This window comes from Anneissia japonica, unplaced genomic scaffold (assembly GCF_011630105.1).
Source record: "Anneissia japonica isolate Jap-2015-1 unplaced genomic scaffold, ASM1163010v1 scaffold1889_len2455224_cov183, whole genome shotgun sequence".
Lineage (NCBI taxonomy): Eukaryota > Metazoa > Echinodermata > Crinoidea > Comatulida > Comatulidae > Anneissia > Anneissia japonica.
This window is the reverse complement of record NW_022752980.1, coordinates 1779394-1797871: the sequence shown is the minus strand read 5'-3', so window position 1 is coordinate 1797871 and position 18478 is coordinate 1779394. Positions and strand designations below refer to the sequence as shown.

General features: G+C 32.4%; 1 protein-coding gene across 2 annotated transcripts in view; it reads left to right on the top strand.

Moving 5' to 3' along the window:
- Positions 1–97: 97 nt before the first annotated feature.
- LOC117122588 (secretory carrier-associated membrane protein 1-like) overlaps positions 98–18478 on the top strand; it is a 28510-nt gene continuing 10129 nt past the window's right edge. Inside the window, exons 1-7 of one of the 2 annotated variants that reach the window (XM_033268219.1) lie at positions 98–230; positions 9884–9973; positions 11709–11813; positions 12394–12502; positions 13358–13486; positions 15770–15935; positions 16389–16490. In XM_033268219.1, the coding sequence (XP_033124110.1) occupies positions 210–230; positions 9884–9973; positions 11709–11813; positions 12394–12502; positions 13358–13486; positions 15770–15935; positions 16389–16490 (722 nt within the window). In that variant the 5' untranslated portion in view covers positions 98–209. Of the gene's footprint in view, positions 231–6515; positions 6643–9883; positions 9974–11708; positions 11814–12393; positions 12503–13357; positions 13487–15769; positions 15936–16388; positions 16491–18478 lie in introns of those variants that run through there. The other variant, XM_033268220.1, reaches the window with a different exon arrangement.

Sequence of the window (18478 nt, the reverse complement as noted above, 5' to 3'; positions counted from 1 at the left end):
TGTTTTTATTCTATTAAAAAATGGGAGCAGTTAAATATTAATTACATGACCCTAATTTGCATAACCATGTGACTACATATACAGTCACTCTTTACTGTGCCTGTGAAGTTATATCAATAACTGACTTGAGCTAGCTTATAATACAGCCAGCTGTGGCAGGATTCTAAGCCTGTATTTTATGGCCTGCCTATTCTCATCACTAACTAGCAATGGATTTTGAACCAGAGAAGGTACTGTACAGTATGCTTGTAGTGCTAGGGCTAAAACATGGCTGTGTACTTTTCTTAGTAAATTTGAGTTCTGCATGAATATTTAATTAGTCCTACAGTACAGTAGACATTGAATATATCAAGGCTAGGCATACTATAAATAATATAATGTTTATGTTATATACTGTAGATTACAATTTAGCATTGATGAATGAAGACGGGCATCAATCGTTCACATGATTTACTTTGTATTTTATAGAAATTTACTGACATTTCAGGAGAATTTGTTTATTAAATTGCATCTTTAGGTAATACTAGCTTTGTATGCTTGTCATTGTAACAGTGTTAATGTCTGAATTGAATGTATACTGTACAATAGATAACCTTGTTCCATGGCCTAAACCTACCTGTAAGTATGTTAATAAGTAATTTCTTGCTAAACAGACTTTCACATATTTGGCATATAGAAGACCTGTAAAGCCTAATATAATAAACATGTTTTTCTATTTTTTTATATGAAGATATGAGGCCCGCTTTGCTTACCGTAAATCCTTAAATAAGCGCAGCTGATCTTATACATTTTTTGGGGGCTTCAGTGCAACGCTTACTCGAGAACAGCGCTTACTCGAGAGTGACGCTTATTAAAAAAAATATTGGCAAAGCACTTTCCATACTCTTTCCCATGTTACATAGGCTTAGCCAGCGAGCCTTCCGGCCGTCTTCTGGACGGTCTACAATATTCAGAACGGCCACTTTTACCGTGACAGCTTGTCCTAATCAGCTCGGCCTAGCCTAATTGGGCCTGGTGTACCTTTAGCAAATTCTTTATATTCTTCAAATCTATCAAATGTTACATTAAACTAAAGCTAAATCATATTTACTTTTGATAAAAACATTTATTGGTTGAATGTACGTTGTTTTCGTACCAATATTCGGTGGGGATTTTCAAAGATGGGCGTGGCCCACCCATCGGCTCAGTGCCACGCCCACTGGCTTCCATTTTGGACGGCCTATTTTGTTTTTCTGGCTAACCCTCTGCCATGTTACCTATCTCATATATTCCCGTGGACCTATAGGCTTATACCCGTACTATCTATATCTGAGACATTATAAACATATACTTGTGTTTTCATTGTGTTATATCTTCATTGAACATTGTATAAATTGTATTTTAAAAAAAACTTTTTCTCAAAATGTTTCATTACACACAGATAATTTACTCTCGATTAAGCGCTGTGGCACGTATTCAAGGATTTACAGTAGGGCCTGTATTATTTTTATTTTAAATGAAGATGGCAAGAACATACCAACAGTTGAAGGAGGCTTAAATTATGCCAGAGCTAGATCACTGTACACACTGAATGCTTTGGTACTAAACAGCAAGCCAAATGGCCGAGCGGTTAAGGCAGGGTCACCGTGATCATAGCCAACAATATCGGCAGGGGTTCGCGGCTTGCTGTTATAGTTCTGGTGGTGGAACAAGTCTTCTCGGATAAGGACTATAAACCATAGGCCCAGTGTACACAAATGCTCATGTGCACTTTAAAGAACCCAGTACATCTTTCGAGATGAGTAGGGGGTTACCCCGGTGTACTGGTTCACTCGGCCCCTGTCGTGGACAGATCAAAGTGCGCCAGTTTACTGGCTGCAGATGACATGAAGTGACCCTTAGGGGAGGAGAAAGTTATTGAAAAGTGCAACATCTATTCCCGAGCGCATAGAGATCTCATTTATTAGCGCTATATAAATCCATCTATTATTATTATAAACACCTGTTAGGTTTGGACAGTGCAGGACCCTTCCGAAGTTTGATTCACATTGAGTACGGAAATAGCATAAATTTGTGATAGAAAAAGTAGAACCTATTATACTGCTTATGTGTGCAGTCGCCTCTAGTTTAGTGCCGGTATTCATGGATGGATGATAAATGATTCTAATTTGTTTTCCGTTACTGCATTCCGTTACCGTGTTCTGTTAAGGTTGCGTTACTGCGTCTACTCGAAATTAGTGTTTATTCTGTAAACCATTACTGAATATTTAACCTGTCATGCATTCAAATCAACTGCAGGACTCTAATTTTCAGAGTTACACTACATTTTACAAGTGTAACAGGTTGGCCCAAAAGATAATAGAGTATTTTGAACCTCATCTTCTGGTAACTGAATGCAAGTTTGAATTGAGACCGTAGTAGAAGGTTGAATTAAATATAAACTAACAAGACATGTTTATGATACAGTCGCTTAGAAGCATATCTCTCAGGGATTGTTAACTACTTGTCTATCACGATCTTGTCTGATTTGCAGAGTTATAGTAACCATTAAAAACGATTGAGTGAAAGAATTAACTGTCACTCTTTATTTTAACATCGCATTTCATACACTTGAAATTAAAATTATACTGTTTGATGATCAGATCAGAAGCACTTAGAGTTGTCTTATAATAATAATAATATTTATTCGGCAAAGTAAAATGTATATATACAATATTCTTGCCAGGAGTAAGTAATAGGCATACTGTAAGCCCAAACAGTAAACTGCTCTTACTCCATCATCAAAAACAAATACAATATAAATATATACAAAAAAAATTTAAAAATAAAAAATAAATTCAAAATAAATTGATTTAACTATAACAAAATGAAAAACAGAGATAAATAATAGTTATTATTATTAATATTTTGAGATCAAGTGTTTTGAAAATGGCAGTGAAAATTGCTACTGCTATTTACTAACATTGTTGACGCATTTTTTATATAGTACTACAATGGCAACTGGCTAATCTTAATGTACTGTATATGTATATATTGTATAAATATATAAAATAATAATTAATACTAAGCTTAAAATATAATTTATTTATTGCCCTCCAAGGATTACAAAAGTAAGACACTATGCATAATTATTAGTACTACTGTACTGTAATAATCTATTAAAGTTCAGTACCTGTAATTAAAAGTACAGTAAATGCAAAAGATACAAATTTAGGTCTTAAACTTTATTCAGGATGTACTTTTTGCATTTATTAAAATTGACCAATGATATTAGATCTATTTTGTCTATATTTTAAAATTTAAATGATAAATAAAATATTTAATTTCTGTCAATTAATGCTGGGATGCCCTCGAAAGTGATTAAGTTCAATTGGTGTTCCCCCCAGGCATTAATTTAAATTTGTTTATTGTACTGTATTGCTTTGTTCATTATTATTTTTTTGTAATGCTTACCAGAATAAATAAATGAAATGAAATGGAATGAAAATGTATATATTAAAAAATATATAAAATAATAATTAACACTTGTAATATAATTTATTGCACAAATGTGCAGGTCTTTGAAGATATATTTTAACATTCAAAATTTTAATGTTATTTTAATTTTGAATCAAGTAATAAAAATTGTTTACATTATCAAGTCTGTGATTGAAAGAGTTCAGTGTCCACATAATCAGATGCTCTGGATAAACTCATTAGTTGATAATCTCACAGACTTAAGCTTTTGTAAGGTGTGTTTTGACTGATTCATATGATAAATAAGTACTGCATATGTTGAAGGAGTGGAGCTATAGCTTAGTGATTAATGTATTTGACTTCCTATTCCAGGGTCCTAGGTTCAAATCTTGAAAAAAATACCAGGGGTTTTTTTTTTTTTTGTTTTTTTTTTTTTATCTCCCAGGCTAGCGGCGAATTTGAAATACAGTAGAGGAAACCAGGGATGGACTTTCACAGATGGATGATGTATACCACCTCAGTCCCACCATGGTTGGGGCTCAGTCCCAACCATGCTTGGGGCTGAGTTAAGAAAACTTATGATTATGGCATTTCTAGGTGATCAGAAATCATAGTTAAAATTTTTCTGTTTTTCTCCAATTTTTTTTTTCTGAATAATTTATGGGTCCCTGGGACGGATGGGCCCTCATGAAACTGCCACTGCAGGCTATTATTCACTTCCTAATGCCTTATAATGAAACTAGAGCATTACATCATTGTAACTGCTAGTTAGTGTAGTGAAATAAAATTAACGTAAAAACCTTTTAAAAAACACTATATAGTATACAATATCTAACACACCCAAACCTACTGTACATGTTATGATTCGCACCCAAACACACATCATCTACTCCTTCCCTGAAACTGGGTCCCAAGTTTGTAGTAGCCACTTCTGGGATGTCTGGTTTGATGAGCTTTCTAAAGACATCTAATTTTATTCTGCGCTAAGTAGATGAACATAGATATGTTCATCTACTTTGCATAATGTTATACTAAAAAAAAATAATAATTGCATATTGAACCATAACATGTTTCAGGAAAGTGAGGACCGACCATATGAATACTAATACGTAGCTAATGTGCTAAAAGCATGTTGACCTATTGAAAAACATACATTATTATAATTTTCAGTGTGTTTATGATCAACTGTCTGAAACAGATATCCAATTGTATACGTTGCCATTGTAACATTTATGAATTATTTACAACAATCATAAAAACATTGATAATTCATGTTCCTATATTTTTTCTTAAATTGTCATTCTCATTACAAAATTATGTTGGTCTTCAGATAATTAAAAAAAAATATTGGTTCCCCTATAAAATTATGGTTAATATCCAGTGAATAACATTGTAACAATTCCATTTTCATGCCTACTGTGTCACATTTTTAAATATTCCATAATGTTATGCAATAAAATATTTAGTATTTTACATCATCTCCGTACTGTTGTGATACTGAAGCACATTTTCTTGACTGTCTTTGTGTAAATGGCTGGACCATTCAAGCAAGTTTGTTTTGATTGGAATACCCACAAACTTTTTTTAAAGTAATTCAGTCTACTGAAGAAACTTTTCATTCAATTTAATGTATTTTGATTGTAATACATTTTTTAATAAAAATTAATTTAAATTAATCTTAAACAAAAGTTGGAAATAAACATGTATACACAAAATAATAATAATGGACATCATATTAATAAATCAAGAGGGACCAGCTGTATTAGCGACATGTATTATGCAGATGTTATTTATTTGAGAAAGCATTGGTGCATTAGACTGTGATACTAGTCCCTTAAGTGATAAATATCCCCAGTGTAATACTTGGCAAATAATTGTCATTTAACTGATTAATAATATGTGTAATTGTGTTGTGTTGTACAAAGATTACCATTTAGTGAATCCTTTTTGGTATTTATTGGCCCTTGATTCTAAAATGAGCATTTTGTGGATGCTTGATAACCAACACAATAGCTACTGTAGCCTTGGCTCGGCCAGTCCTTGTCAAGCTAGCCAAAGTGCTATAGAATGGCACGCCACTCGTAACAAGTGCCAGCATCTATTTTTTTAAATTTAATTTTCTCACTGTAATTCTGTTCATCACTTTATTTTAAGAGAACAATTTGTTTTTGCCCTGTTGAAAATATATTGTTAATGTAGGCAAAAAAAAGCATTAAGTAAGAGAACCCTTCTCAAGCTCTGTCGCAGTGATGTAAGTTAAGTGATGTGGAAAAGGGATAAAAGATTAGTAAATAAAAATTAACAAAATACTTAATAATAATATTATTATTTACAGTACAAAAACATGGAAGTACCAAAAATGAACTACTGTAAATCACAGTTAAGTAAAGGCTCTACAGTAGGAACCCTTTCACTGAAACATAAAGTACATAACTATTCTGAAGTTATTATATAATATTTAAAATATTGAAATTTTAAAAAATTACAACAATAGCATTTATAGTACATTATACATAATTGTTATTTTAATCTAGCATTAGGAAAAAAAATGTGATTTGTATGATTGTTATATTATCACAAAATCCTTTATTTAAATAACAATAGAGCATAAGACAGAGAATGCTAATTGGGTGATTTACCCTTCTCCATTATTCAATGGAAATTGGATTTACGAATGTCACTATTTGTAAGTGATGACGTAAAATGGTACAAAGAAAATATGAACCGAGGATGGAATCGAACCAGCTGCCTTTAAATGAGTTATCATACCTTAATCTTAAGCTCTCCATTTAGAAATCCACACCAGTTGGAATTCACTCCAGCACCAGACCACCATATAGACCTGTGACCACTAGAATTGACACGCTGCCATGACGTTGAATACTTGGATATAAACTAGCGTGTTAGATGGTGCTGGATAGTGTGTGTATTGTACACATATACTATTTGTTTAACCGCTTGTAAATTGAATACATTTCCAGCTGTTATCATAACCGTATACCGGCCATATGGTGGGATCTGATCAAATATAATTGGTGAATTAAAAGCCAATGGGGTTGAGCCATATTTTTACAGGAAAGATGTGATTTTAGAGCTGTTGAGGTACCACAATGTTGTGTGTCCTCATTCAGACTGGGTTATTGGTGTTAAATTTAACAGAACTTTTGGAAATCCTGATTTGGTATTCTGAATCTGTTCGTTTTCATGGTAGGTGTACAGTAGTTTTGTAAATCTGTATTCGCTTATGTTTATGTTTGTCCTTACTGGTGTTTTTATGGCTTTAATATTTTTTTGTGACCTAAATTTATCTGCTGCTCTTGACATTTACCAAGCATTGTCTATTCGATACTGAATACAGTAATTTTGTTTTCGTTGGATTGTTATCTTCATTGTCTTTGAGCTGATTGATTATAATACTGTTATTTTCATTGAAAATATTGGGTCTGATTATGGAGCATTCTACAGAAACTATTCCCAATGTAATTGTCCGTGTAAGTAAACTGCACTTGAATCTACTCAAGATTTACATCAAAAAGCATAGATATTATGGTAGTGTTTGTAATATCAGTATAAAGTATCTACATTCCAAATAGCAAAAATAGCGTTTGGGTGAAGCAGTATATACTGTACATAAAGTCAGTGATTGAGTTTCAAAGATAAAATAATACAACCACATTTAGATAAAATAAAGCAAGCTAATTTAAACCTAATAATTATAGGGAACTGTACTGTAAAAATAACTTATAGATCAATGATGCCGGAAGAGAATTGTGATACTACAGTGAAAGGACATTTTAGTTGAAAACATAAATTAAAATTGTAGTTTTTGATTTCCTGGTTTCATTATTCATGCAGATTTTTTTTTAAACAGTGACATACAACTTTCTGGTGACTTAAAAATATGAAATGCAAAACATTTGTTACAAAACTCCATCAGGTACTACCAAAAAAAGAAAAAAAAATTATGATTTAAAATTAGTTAATTTGCTAAACAGACTGTATGGCTCAACCTATCAAACAGGCAGCAATATACTGAAAACATGTTTAAAATGTTTGATATTTGTACTGCATAAAATAAATATGTACAGTATTTCTCCTTCAATTGCCAACTATGATCATTACACAACCCCTGTCATCCCACGAGATTTGATAAAAGCAAATTAACTGCGTTGCTCCGTCTACAACGCTACAATTAACTGTCATTCCTTATGGAACCTCTCAATGTATAGCTTCTATTGCTAAGGATGTGTTGCGTTGGCCAGTAGTCAAAATGTCGCCAGCTTCATTGGTGGGATTTTTTTTTTTATTATTTACATTTATTTCCATTCTGAGATGCTGAAGCCAAGTAGAATTGGTGATGTATGCGATACTTGGTGTGGATTTACCAGTGTGTGAATGACCTGAGGAATGCACAGAAATACTAAAAGCAAAAGGCAAATTATTTTTGGGGTGATAAATATAATTTAACAGTTATTTTTGTTGTATTTAGTTGTTCCACTTTTAATTCAACAAACCATATTAGGTTCTAATGGATTTTTTTTTGTTGTTTATTTGCTATAAACACTTGGTTAACCCATGAAAGTCTGAAGAAAACTGTAATTGAGTTTCTTATGGTGATGATTGGGCAGTGCACACACAATGGCTACCTCCAGTTTAGCCAACTGAGCTAAGCTGAGTCTCTCTGAGTATCTCTTGTTTCATAAGCTTCAATTAAGATTGCTTTCACATCCTCTTTAACTTTACATTCTATAAATTGACTTACTTTGCATATTATTTATATACCACACCGACCATAATCATAATTGTGTCCCAAGCTTTGGTTGCCCTCCATTGTGTCTATCCTCTATTACTGACTATAGTTCTTGGAGTATAAAGCCAATATCAGAATTTACAGAAATATATAGTTGATATTGCAGTAATGTGCAAAACATCACAATGTCATATTCAAATACGATTCTAGTTTCCAGATATATACTATATTTACTGATCATTCATTTCAAGGCAAAGTACAATATGTCTGTAAATGGTCATAAAATATGAACCTAATGAAGTTGTTCTTTCATTCGTGTTCCTTTTTTTTTTGTTTTTTATTATTATTAATTTAGACTAAAATAGGATTAAGATTTATTTACAGTATTTGAAAAAAAGAAATTTTACAAATTGAATAAATATTAATATTAAGAACCAGTACTGGTACAAAAGCTTGCAAAAATTATCAAAATCTCGTTATAATAAGAATAATTGATTAAGAAAGAGATAAACACACTTGATAATTATATATGAATTTAATTAGGTTAAAATTGAATATCACTGAAAAAATATATAAAATAGCAAATTCACTATAAGTTTATTATTAGAATTTATTCATTTTCAGAACCAAGATATAGTAAAGCATGATCATTGCGTAATTTATTTGTGTTTCTGAAATGTTATAAATTTGAGTAGTTTCTAAAGTGCTGGCCGTTTCAATTACTGAAATAGTATACGGTCATTAATTCATGTTGGGAGTTGTATCATGATTATTTATTCATTTTCAAGTTGAATAATAATCTCTAGTGATTAGGTACAATGTAGGGGAGGTACGATATTATCGCTGTTCTAAATAGGAACATTTTCAAGGTTGGGTGCCTAGATGAGCAGCAAAAATTCACAGCCAGTGGCATTGCAAAACAATAAAGATTTGCAATTAAAGTGATTCGCCATAGTAGCCTAGGTCAATACATAACACCGGCTGTATAAAATTGATCATAGATTGAAAATTGTATTGTACCGAATACTATGTCCACATTGTTGTTATTTGTTAGTTAATATAAATAATATATAGGTATACAGTATAGGCCTATATGCCTATAAATTATTTATATTTGTACTTCAAGCATTGTTTAAATAAAAATTACTATATTTCTACAGTATGTTTCAAATAATATTATATATTAGGCCTAGTTATATATGAAGTTAGTATAGTGTATAACGTAATATGAATGTTTTATATTGCAAGCATTTTTAATGTGAAACAAATGATTTTAATGCATACGTGTAGGCCTAGGTGGAGGCATAATAATATTGAAATACATTAAATATAGTGTTAGTGTTTAAAATGTTTCTATATTTTTATATTATAAAAGATTCAGGAAAAAGGAAGAAAAGTCAAAAGATCCAGAGTAGCTAAAAAATGTACCAAAAATTATTTAACAATGATAATGGCTAATTTCATGTGTTTGTATAAATTTTGGGCACTAATCATAGGAGGTGTATGTGCCAAACCTATCACATTTCATAATTCGACGTCAAATCAAGACCTTTGATTTGAGTTTCAATTGGTTTGATACTACTAATATTGTACTATAAGATACAAATAATATGAAGGAAGCTATTGATATGCATGATATCAGTTGGTATACATTCAGTAGATGACCATTACAATTTTGTTTTGTTTTCCTAATTTAAGGATACGTCAGTTCAGCAAGCAACCAGTAATAACCACAAAGGTCTCGAAGAGTATAATCCATTTGAAGAAAGTAACAAACAAACATTAACAGTAAGTGTCTATTATATTCATTCATTTTAATTCAATCTAATTTATTTGCTTATTTATTTGTCATTTATTAATTTATGCTATTGTATTTTAATATGTATTTTGTACTGTAATTAGCATTTTTTAAGCAGTACCATCATAATAATATAATAATAATAATAATATAGAAATTTATATAGCGCCTTTTACCAAAGGATACAAGGCGCTTAAAAAAAGGTTTATTGTAAGAAAAAGGATTATTTAGGAAATAAGTGTGCTATTAAGAGTTTTTTTAAAGACTTGAATACTACAAGCATTTCGGATGGAAACAGGAAGAATATTCCACGGTTTTGGAGCAGAGGAAGAGAAAGATTTATCACCAACAATTTTGTTGGATCTGGGAACAAAAAGACAGGAACCAGAAACAGAACGGAGAGAATATGAAGAAGTGTGGATATTGGTGGAGCGCTGTGTGCGCTCTCAACCAATGTTCCGCGAAATTTTTACTTCACGGCCTATTTACGATTCTAGGCACCAATCCGCGGCCCAGCAGCCCAGCCGCGCCAGGGACCAACATACCAAAACCTGGCAAGAACTTTTGGTCATAAAGCTTCCGTGTATAGGCCTATACAATCTTTTGACATCATTATCTGTTTTCTCAGTAATAAAATGTCATTGTATACAACTTAGATATTATTTTATTAAATAAATAATAACGTAGAATAGATTTGTGTTTCCCTTCCCCCCCCTCCCACCGACAATTTTTGATTGTTTTTTTTTTTCTACCATGATTCAACCAAACACAGTTCAGCCACACACGTCATAGCTTTCTCCATCTTCCAAAAACTTTTACGCACACTCTGATACTCCGCAACTTTGAAATACTACACCTTACTATACAGGTATTATGTTTAAAATATCCACATGGGCATTCGGTTATTAAGAAATGTGTGGTGTTGTTTACTGTAGTGATCTTTCTAGGACAGGTCTTGTATTAATTTTTATCTTTAGCTCATGACTCATCCCATCATTCCTCCATACCGGATTTACTCTATCTTACAGGGTTAATACTAGACGATAACATAGTGTCTAGCTCCCAAGGGGGCATAGACACAAAAACCGCTTATAACTCAAATAGCACACATCATCTCTGGCACTTCAACAGCGTGTCCAAGCAATGCATTCGCTGTAACAATGAAGCAGCTTTATTAAAAACTATTTTCATAATTTTTTTTTTTTTTTTTGGGGTTTGTTTTTTTTTTTTTCAATTTCCGGACGGAAAAAAAAATGTTTTGTGGCCCAAATTTTCGCCGCGGACCATAGTTTGTGGAACGTCGCTCTAAGCCATGGAGATTTTTATGTCAGTCTGTCAGTTCTATCGGTGCATACCCTGTATTTCAAGTGGTTGGCCAAAGTAATAGTTATTTGCAAAATGTCTTTGAGAAGATGGATATTTTAGGCATTGGTCATATGTTCTAGATATGCAGTTAATTAATAATACTTATACTGTAGTAGTTTGATGTTCACATCATTCCACAAGAACAGAAACTGGAAATGAGTCCTTTAAGTGTGTACACAAGCTAGATGTTAAGGCTGTAGTAAGCGGTGCACCTGTGGCCACTTGACATTGTAGATGTCCTTGTGAAAAACACTTAATCAAATGTATCTCTTATCTACTGTATATAGACCCAATGAGAGGTGCTATATTCCATTAATAAAAAATTCACTTAAAATATATTATTTTTATGTTTTATTACAGCAACCAACTAGGCCTGCAACAGCTCCCAAGCAGCCAGATCAGCAGCCAGCTGTCCTACAACCCACAGGGCCACCTCCTCCTTACACACAATCTGCTGCTCAACCAGTAAGTAATCATCTACTTCTTCAAGTACCTATGTTTACACGGTTGTGGTGGTGATGCCATCTCAACATTGAAAATGCGCATTTACCATCTTTTTATGCTCGCGGTTTGTTTCAATTTATTAATGCCATTTCTGGTCACCGTCTCATTTTGTTAACAGAAGGCTTGTTTGTTTATTTAATTATTTAATTTTTTGTTTGTGGTTTGAATACTGTCAGCGCCTTGACAATTTTTTTGCGGAAGGCGCTCTACAAGTATACTACCACTACCATATATTTCATATTTTAAGTGATATTTATGAAGTTTGCATCTCAATGTGCTTTCAGTACTTTCCGTGCTAATGAAGGAAATATTTTTATAGTAATGTGTTACTTTCAGGTTGGAAATACATGATATGATAATTTAAATCTATGACTTAAGATTGGAATTATTTCCTTTGCAGTGATATTCAAGTCATAGTAACTTAGGATCCAGAATAATAAAGTTGCCATCTTAAGCACCACCATCTTAATTTTAATTATTTTTCATTTGTCTTTCCTCATATTCAAATTGTTTTTACATGTTCTTTTCCCTCCATTTGTAGGCTGTTCAAGCAGGTCATGAGGATTTAATAAAGCGGCAAGAGGAACTAGAACGCAAAGCAGCTGAACTACAAAGACGAGAACAGCAGATAAATAATGCTCAATATAATAGTATGTAACACAAAACCATCGTAGAGTATTAAGCTTTATCCATGCTATCAAATTTTATGTGATAAATACCTTTGATTTGCCCATACCTAGGTGTGGTATGATATTACCATGCCCATATATAGATATGATATGACATCATTATGGCCATATATGGGTAGTCCACATAAATTTGTCACATAAAACTTTATAGTGTGAATGCAAATTGAAGCCAACTGTTTGATGTTAAAGATGAAGAAAGACTATCATCGCTGTCAAGATGAACGTACTGTACATACACACAAACGGCATACAGAGACACACACATCCCCATACATATACACACACACACACGTATAGTAATCTAGGCGAGACCTAGACATACACAAATACCACTTACTTCAGGATGTTTTGAGCCTTGCAGGAACGCATCCCCATACATACACACACACACACGTATAGTAATCTAGGCGAGACCTAGACATACACAAATACCACTTACTGTACTTCAGGATGTTTTGAGCCTTGCAGGATTTTCTGTGTATTTTGCTCATAGAAATCAAAATATAAGATAGGGAATTTTTTATTTCCCTTATCTACCTTTAGTACTTCTTATTATGTATACTTATTCTGGCTTATTTATTCAAAAGCCAAATTTTTGCCTTGAAGAATTGTGTCGCCAACAAGGGTATTGTCTCTTCATTTTGTCTTTTTGTGTATATTTTAACATATTTGGCGAAATAAAATAAATGAAATATGTTAAAAAAAGGCATTTTGTAGTATTTGAACCTAGGACCTTGTAATAAGAAGATGGGCACCTTAACCGCCAAACCAGAAACCCACTGATGATAATATATTGGTTATTTTTTTATCTTGTAGCTCGGCAAAATAACTGGCCACCCTTGCCATCATGGTTACACGTACAGCCATGCTTCTATCAAGATTTTTCCGTAGACATCCCATTGGATTTCCAGCGTACAGTGAAAATGGGATACTACCTGTGGATGTGTAAGTATAAAGTCTAGAGTATCAGGAGCTTAAATCTGGAGGTTAATTATACTGTCTATTGTAAAGTCTAAACAATTTCCCAAGCATTGAATGGAAACATGAATTGTTTATTTAAAAGAATCATAGTTATTCACTCGTATTGAAACAAATTCAGATATCACTGGCTTGCAGACTTTTTTTAATATAAAAGTTGTTAAAATGATCTGTTATTCAATTTAAAGATATATGCGAAAGTCTAATAACTGAAATATACAGAGTAAACTTTTTGCAATTAACACACACAGAGAGTGTCTACTAAATTTAAGTTTCAAGTAGCTACTTCAGCTCCTCACTTGATTTCATGACTTATGTTTCAATTGAAGTGCAAGGCTAAAAATGTTTCCCACGAATAAAATATACGAGTGGTACTGGGTAAAGACCACTTGATTTCTTGCTTCGAACAAGGTATCCATTCGTAGAAGTCTTATAAAAAATAAGCCTATCCAAGTGAACATTAAAGGGACTGGAACCAGGACATACCTTCGACTTTAAATTTACAAAGATTGGAAAATGTTAAATACAGACACAATGTATACATAATAAGCCTTAAAATGTAAAAAAATGTAATTTGCAAATAATTTAATGAATAGGAATGTATGATGTAATTAAACTGTTAATTATAAAAAATAACATAAATTATAAAAAAAATAAAGGAAGAAGGAAGATAGGAAAGAAACTTGGAGTGGCTGATATATTTACCGAAAATATTTTTGTAGCAGATTTTGGAACCTAATTATCAGAGGTCAAGGTGTGAAGCCTACAGTACACATTTCATAATTTAACATCTGTATATTAAATTAATCAGTACACTTTCAACAAAAAGTAGTGGATTGACTAATATACCTCCAATCTCTCCCTCTGATTCACAAATTGGGGTGGAGTTAAAAAGCTTAGTGGTTAAGATGCTTGTCTTCTAAATCCAGTGCCCTGGGTTCGATTCCTGTCACAGCAGGACATTTTCTCATGACTAAAACCAACTCCACTACCTAGGCCTCAATAGTTCAATTCAATTCTTTTATTAATCATCAGAAAACATACTTTATAAAGCATCATTCCATCCTGTAAGTGGCAAGTGTACTTGCTGTTGGATTTGAAGGGGGAAAAAAATAATATAAAAGTATAAATCAAATATTATTGTGTAATTTTTCAGGTTACAGTGTCCTGTTGTTTGTGAATGTTATATTAGCAATTGGCTACATCAGTACAGGAATAGGTCATGGTGGACTATGTTTTGGCTTGGCTCTATTTTTCTGCGTACTTTTTAATCCTTGTTCTTATGTGTGTTGGTTTAGGCCCTTATACAAGGCATTTAGGTGAGAATAGCCATCAACTATCCATGCATCGTCCAGCCATGATTCAACCTTGCTTATTATTGTGTGTCAGCCATTTTTATTTTTTATTTGAAAAGAGTAATGATTTCAGATCATTAAAATAGATCATCATGCATAAGTCAACAGTCATGTCAAGAAAATAGTCATAAGTCAACAGTCATAGCATATGTCTACAATTCTAGTATAAGGCAACGGTCATACTGTATCAAGTCAACAGCCATACATTGAATCATCACTCATAGCCTAAGTTAACAGTCGATAGACATACAAGTGTCAATTCATAGCAAATGTTAACAATATTAGCATACATCAACATTTAGAACATTAAACAGTAAACCTAGTCAACAGTCATCATAAGTCAGCGGTCATATGTCAAAAGTCATAACGTACATCAACAATCATAGTAGTCATAACATGATGACAGTTATGGCATCAGATAAGTGTTATATCATAAGTCTCAGAAGTATAGCATTTTTTAAGTGCAGTCATATCATAAATTAACAGTCATACCAAGGACTTATAACTGTTACCAGGATAGGAAGCTGGCTGGTTTAAGCCGTCTAACTGGAATTAGCCTTATGTGTGGTATTGTTATGCTAATGAGCCAGATAAGCACAATCTGCACATGCTCAGAAAAACAAAACTTTCCTTAGCCACACTGCGGCCTACACTGCTTATCGGCTTGGCGTACAGCTAGGCATAGCCGAGAATTACGGTACGGTAAAACAAAGCAAAATAAGGGTACTAATTTCATTTGGCATACAAATCAATCATACTTACACACAAACTAAATCTTAAAAACAAACTAATCTACCAATAAAATCACCTGCTAGTCTTTAGGTCTTTACCATTAAGTCAATAGCCATACCATGAATTCATTAGTCAATCATTTCATTTCTCAATTTCATTTCAGTGTATGTATTAACTCTATTTTTGAACTTGATTGGAGCCATGGCTTACCTTTTTTCAAAATCTGGCGGCAATAAAGCCACTACATTTGGTCTTGCGATAGTTTGGTTTGTAGCTTTCAGTCCATGTTCATTTATCTGCTGGTATAGACCCATCTACAAGGCTTTCAGGTAATATTCATGTATAAGTTGTTATTCATTCATTGTATATTTATCATTCTCATCCAAATGATCATCCAATTGCTATAGGGGATACAAGAATGAATTGTTAAATGTTATATAAGAATGAATTGTTAAATGGTAGTCAATGAAAATTTGATAAAATGGCATTAATGCTAACAGTAACATTAGTAGAAAATTATCTGCTTTGTTGAACCAGTTAGTTGCTTTACCTTAAGTAGCAACAGTTTCAGCAACTGCTTTAGTCTCTTCAGGCTAATGAACCCTTGTACTTGTAAAATCTCATGATTGCTTATTAAAAGTCATTAAAAGAAATTATTTTACACTTGCCAAACACTAAATGTATATGCACATCTATATTTGACAAACTCTGTTTACACTAAATATTTCCATTCTGATTTTTTATGTGTGATATGTGACATGGTTCTTTTTTCTTTCTTATAGGAGTGACAGTTCCTTCAATTTCTTTATGTTTTTCTTCATATTCTTCTGCCAGTTTTGTGCAAATGTTATACAAGCCATTGGCCTAGATGGATGGGGCACATGGTATGTACTGTTCCATTTTCAAAATACATGATAAATTTTCTAGTATAATAAAATATTTATAAGTAACTATATTCTTCAGTAATAAAACTATTTTATTTTATTTTATTTTTATTAGGCCAAAAAAATAAATTGTTTTTAAATACTTAGATGGAATAAAAATAGCCCACAAAGGCATAGAATGGCAATATCTTACATCAGACAACTTTGTCTGATACTAATTTGTAGGGCATCTGGCAAAAAATTAAAATAAATTCACTCACATTTTTTTTAAATTTGTACAGAAAAAAGGCTAAAAAAAAACTTTTTTAAGTTTTTTTGTTTTTCCACCCCTATTTTTTTCAGTGAGTTAGGGCCAGGTGGATGAGGGCAAACAAACAATTTTTTATTTTTTTTTTTTGCCTTATCGAAGAATATTGATATAATTACAGTACTTCGAAAACTGATGAAATCATACAATGATTATACTTGATGATTACCAATGATATAAAATTTTAACTGATATATCTGCATTTTGAAGACCAGAAAATAATGAAAATTAACATCTTGATTGATTAATTGATTCATTGTTTAATTGATATTTTTTGTATGGGAATAGCAAATGATGTATATTAACTTATGATAATATGTGGCAAAGACAAGCCAAACCAGTCACTTGTCGCAAAAATCGATTTTGAGTTATTAATACAGTGTTAGAGAGTAAAATAATAGCTATAAAATGGTAAAAAAATCATTAAAATCAGACATTTCCTTATGAAGTTGCAAGCGTTTAATCACACAGCTGTTTAAAGAACAATATATGAGAAATCAGCCTTCAAAGTTTATGATTTCAGGCATTTCTCATGCAGAAACTATCTTTAAATCCTTAAAAAGTGTTGTTTTAACATTGAAAATGGGGAAAATAACAGCATAGAATGATGTATAGATATATAAAGGTTAGTTTAGTGCAATAAAATAGATTTTTAAAAATTTGACAATCCAGCATGTTTTGGCCATTTTCTCTGTAACACGATTTGCGACGAGTGACTGGTTTGGCTTGTCTTTGCCACATATCATCTCAGTTTCTATAATGATAATAATGTATGCAAAATACTGAATTTTTAATTTTAGAAATTATGATGTACTAGGTGTAGGTATAATTAAATTTTTTTAATGTTTACTTTTAAATATATTTCTGTAAATGATCATATTAATTATGATACCATTTTTAATGTTCTTTATCACAAATTTTTATGATTTGGGAAAAAATGTTGTGACTTTGATATCTGCATTTGGATAATGTGTGTATGTATAATGTCTAATTATTTCTCTGTTATATATCAAAGATATTAGAAATACAAGATAGAACACTCGCATAGCAAAAGTGAGGCTGATATACGTCACATCTTTTATGCAAATCCAGTCGTAAGCGGCGCCCTTCAGTTTTCAATATAGCAATTTACACACGTTTATCCAGTTCACATCCAGACGTACCGGGCGCCCTTCTCTTTCCGCTAATATCCACTAATGGTGGAAACTTTATCACTAATCACAATCCGGTCATACGATTCTACACTTTCGTGTTCTGTTATTTTATTCTCTTGATTTATTTATGCCTACTTGTTTGTATCTTATGGGAGGCAACAATGTGTACCTCCACCAAACGGGCTGCCAAAAGAGGTTATGTATTCACCTGGGTGTTCACCGTGATGTAAATTTGGCAGATTTTTTTTAGAACCAGCCATACGCGGCGCCTCATTGTTTGTATTCCCACCATGCATTTCGGTGGAACACTTTTTTCTGTGGAGAATTCTCTTGTGTTTTAATTATCTTTAGTTGTATCAACAGGTAAAATTGAGGATCAAACTAAATGATATTTCTTTGATGAATAACTTTCTTTTTTTAAAGGAATCTCCTTTCCGTCACTGAACCGTTGTACCTTTATCCTATGACTTTTCAGGCTTTACTTGCCTATTGAGAACTGGTGCACATGAATGACCAGAACAGTTGAA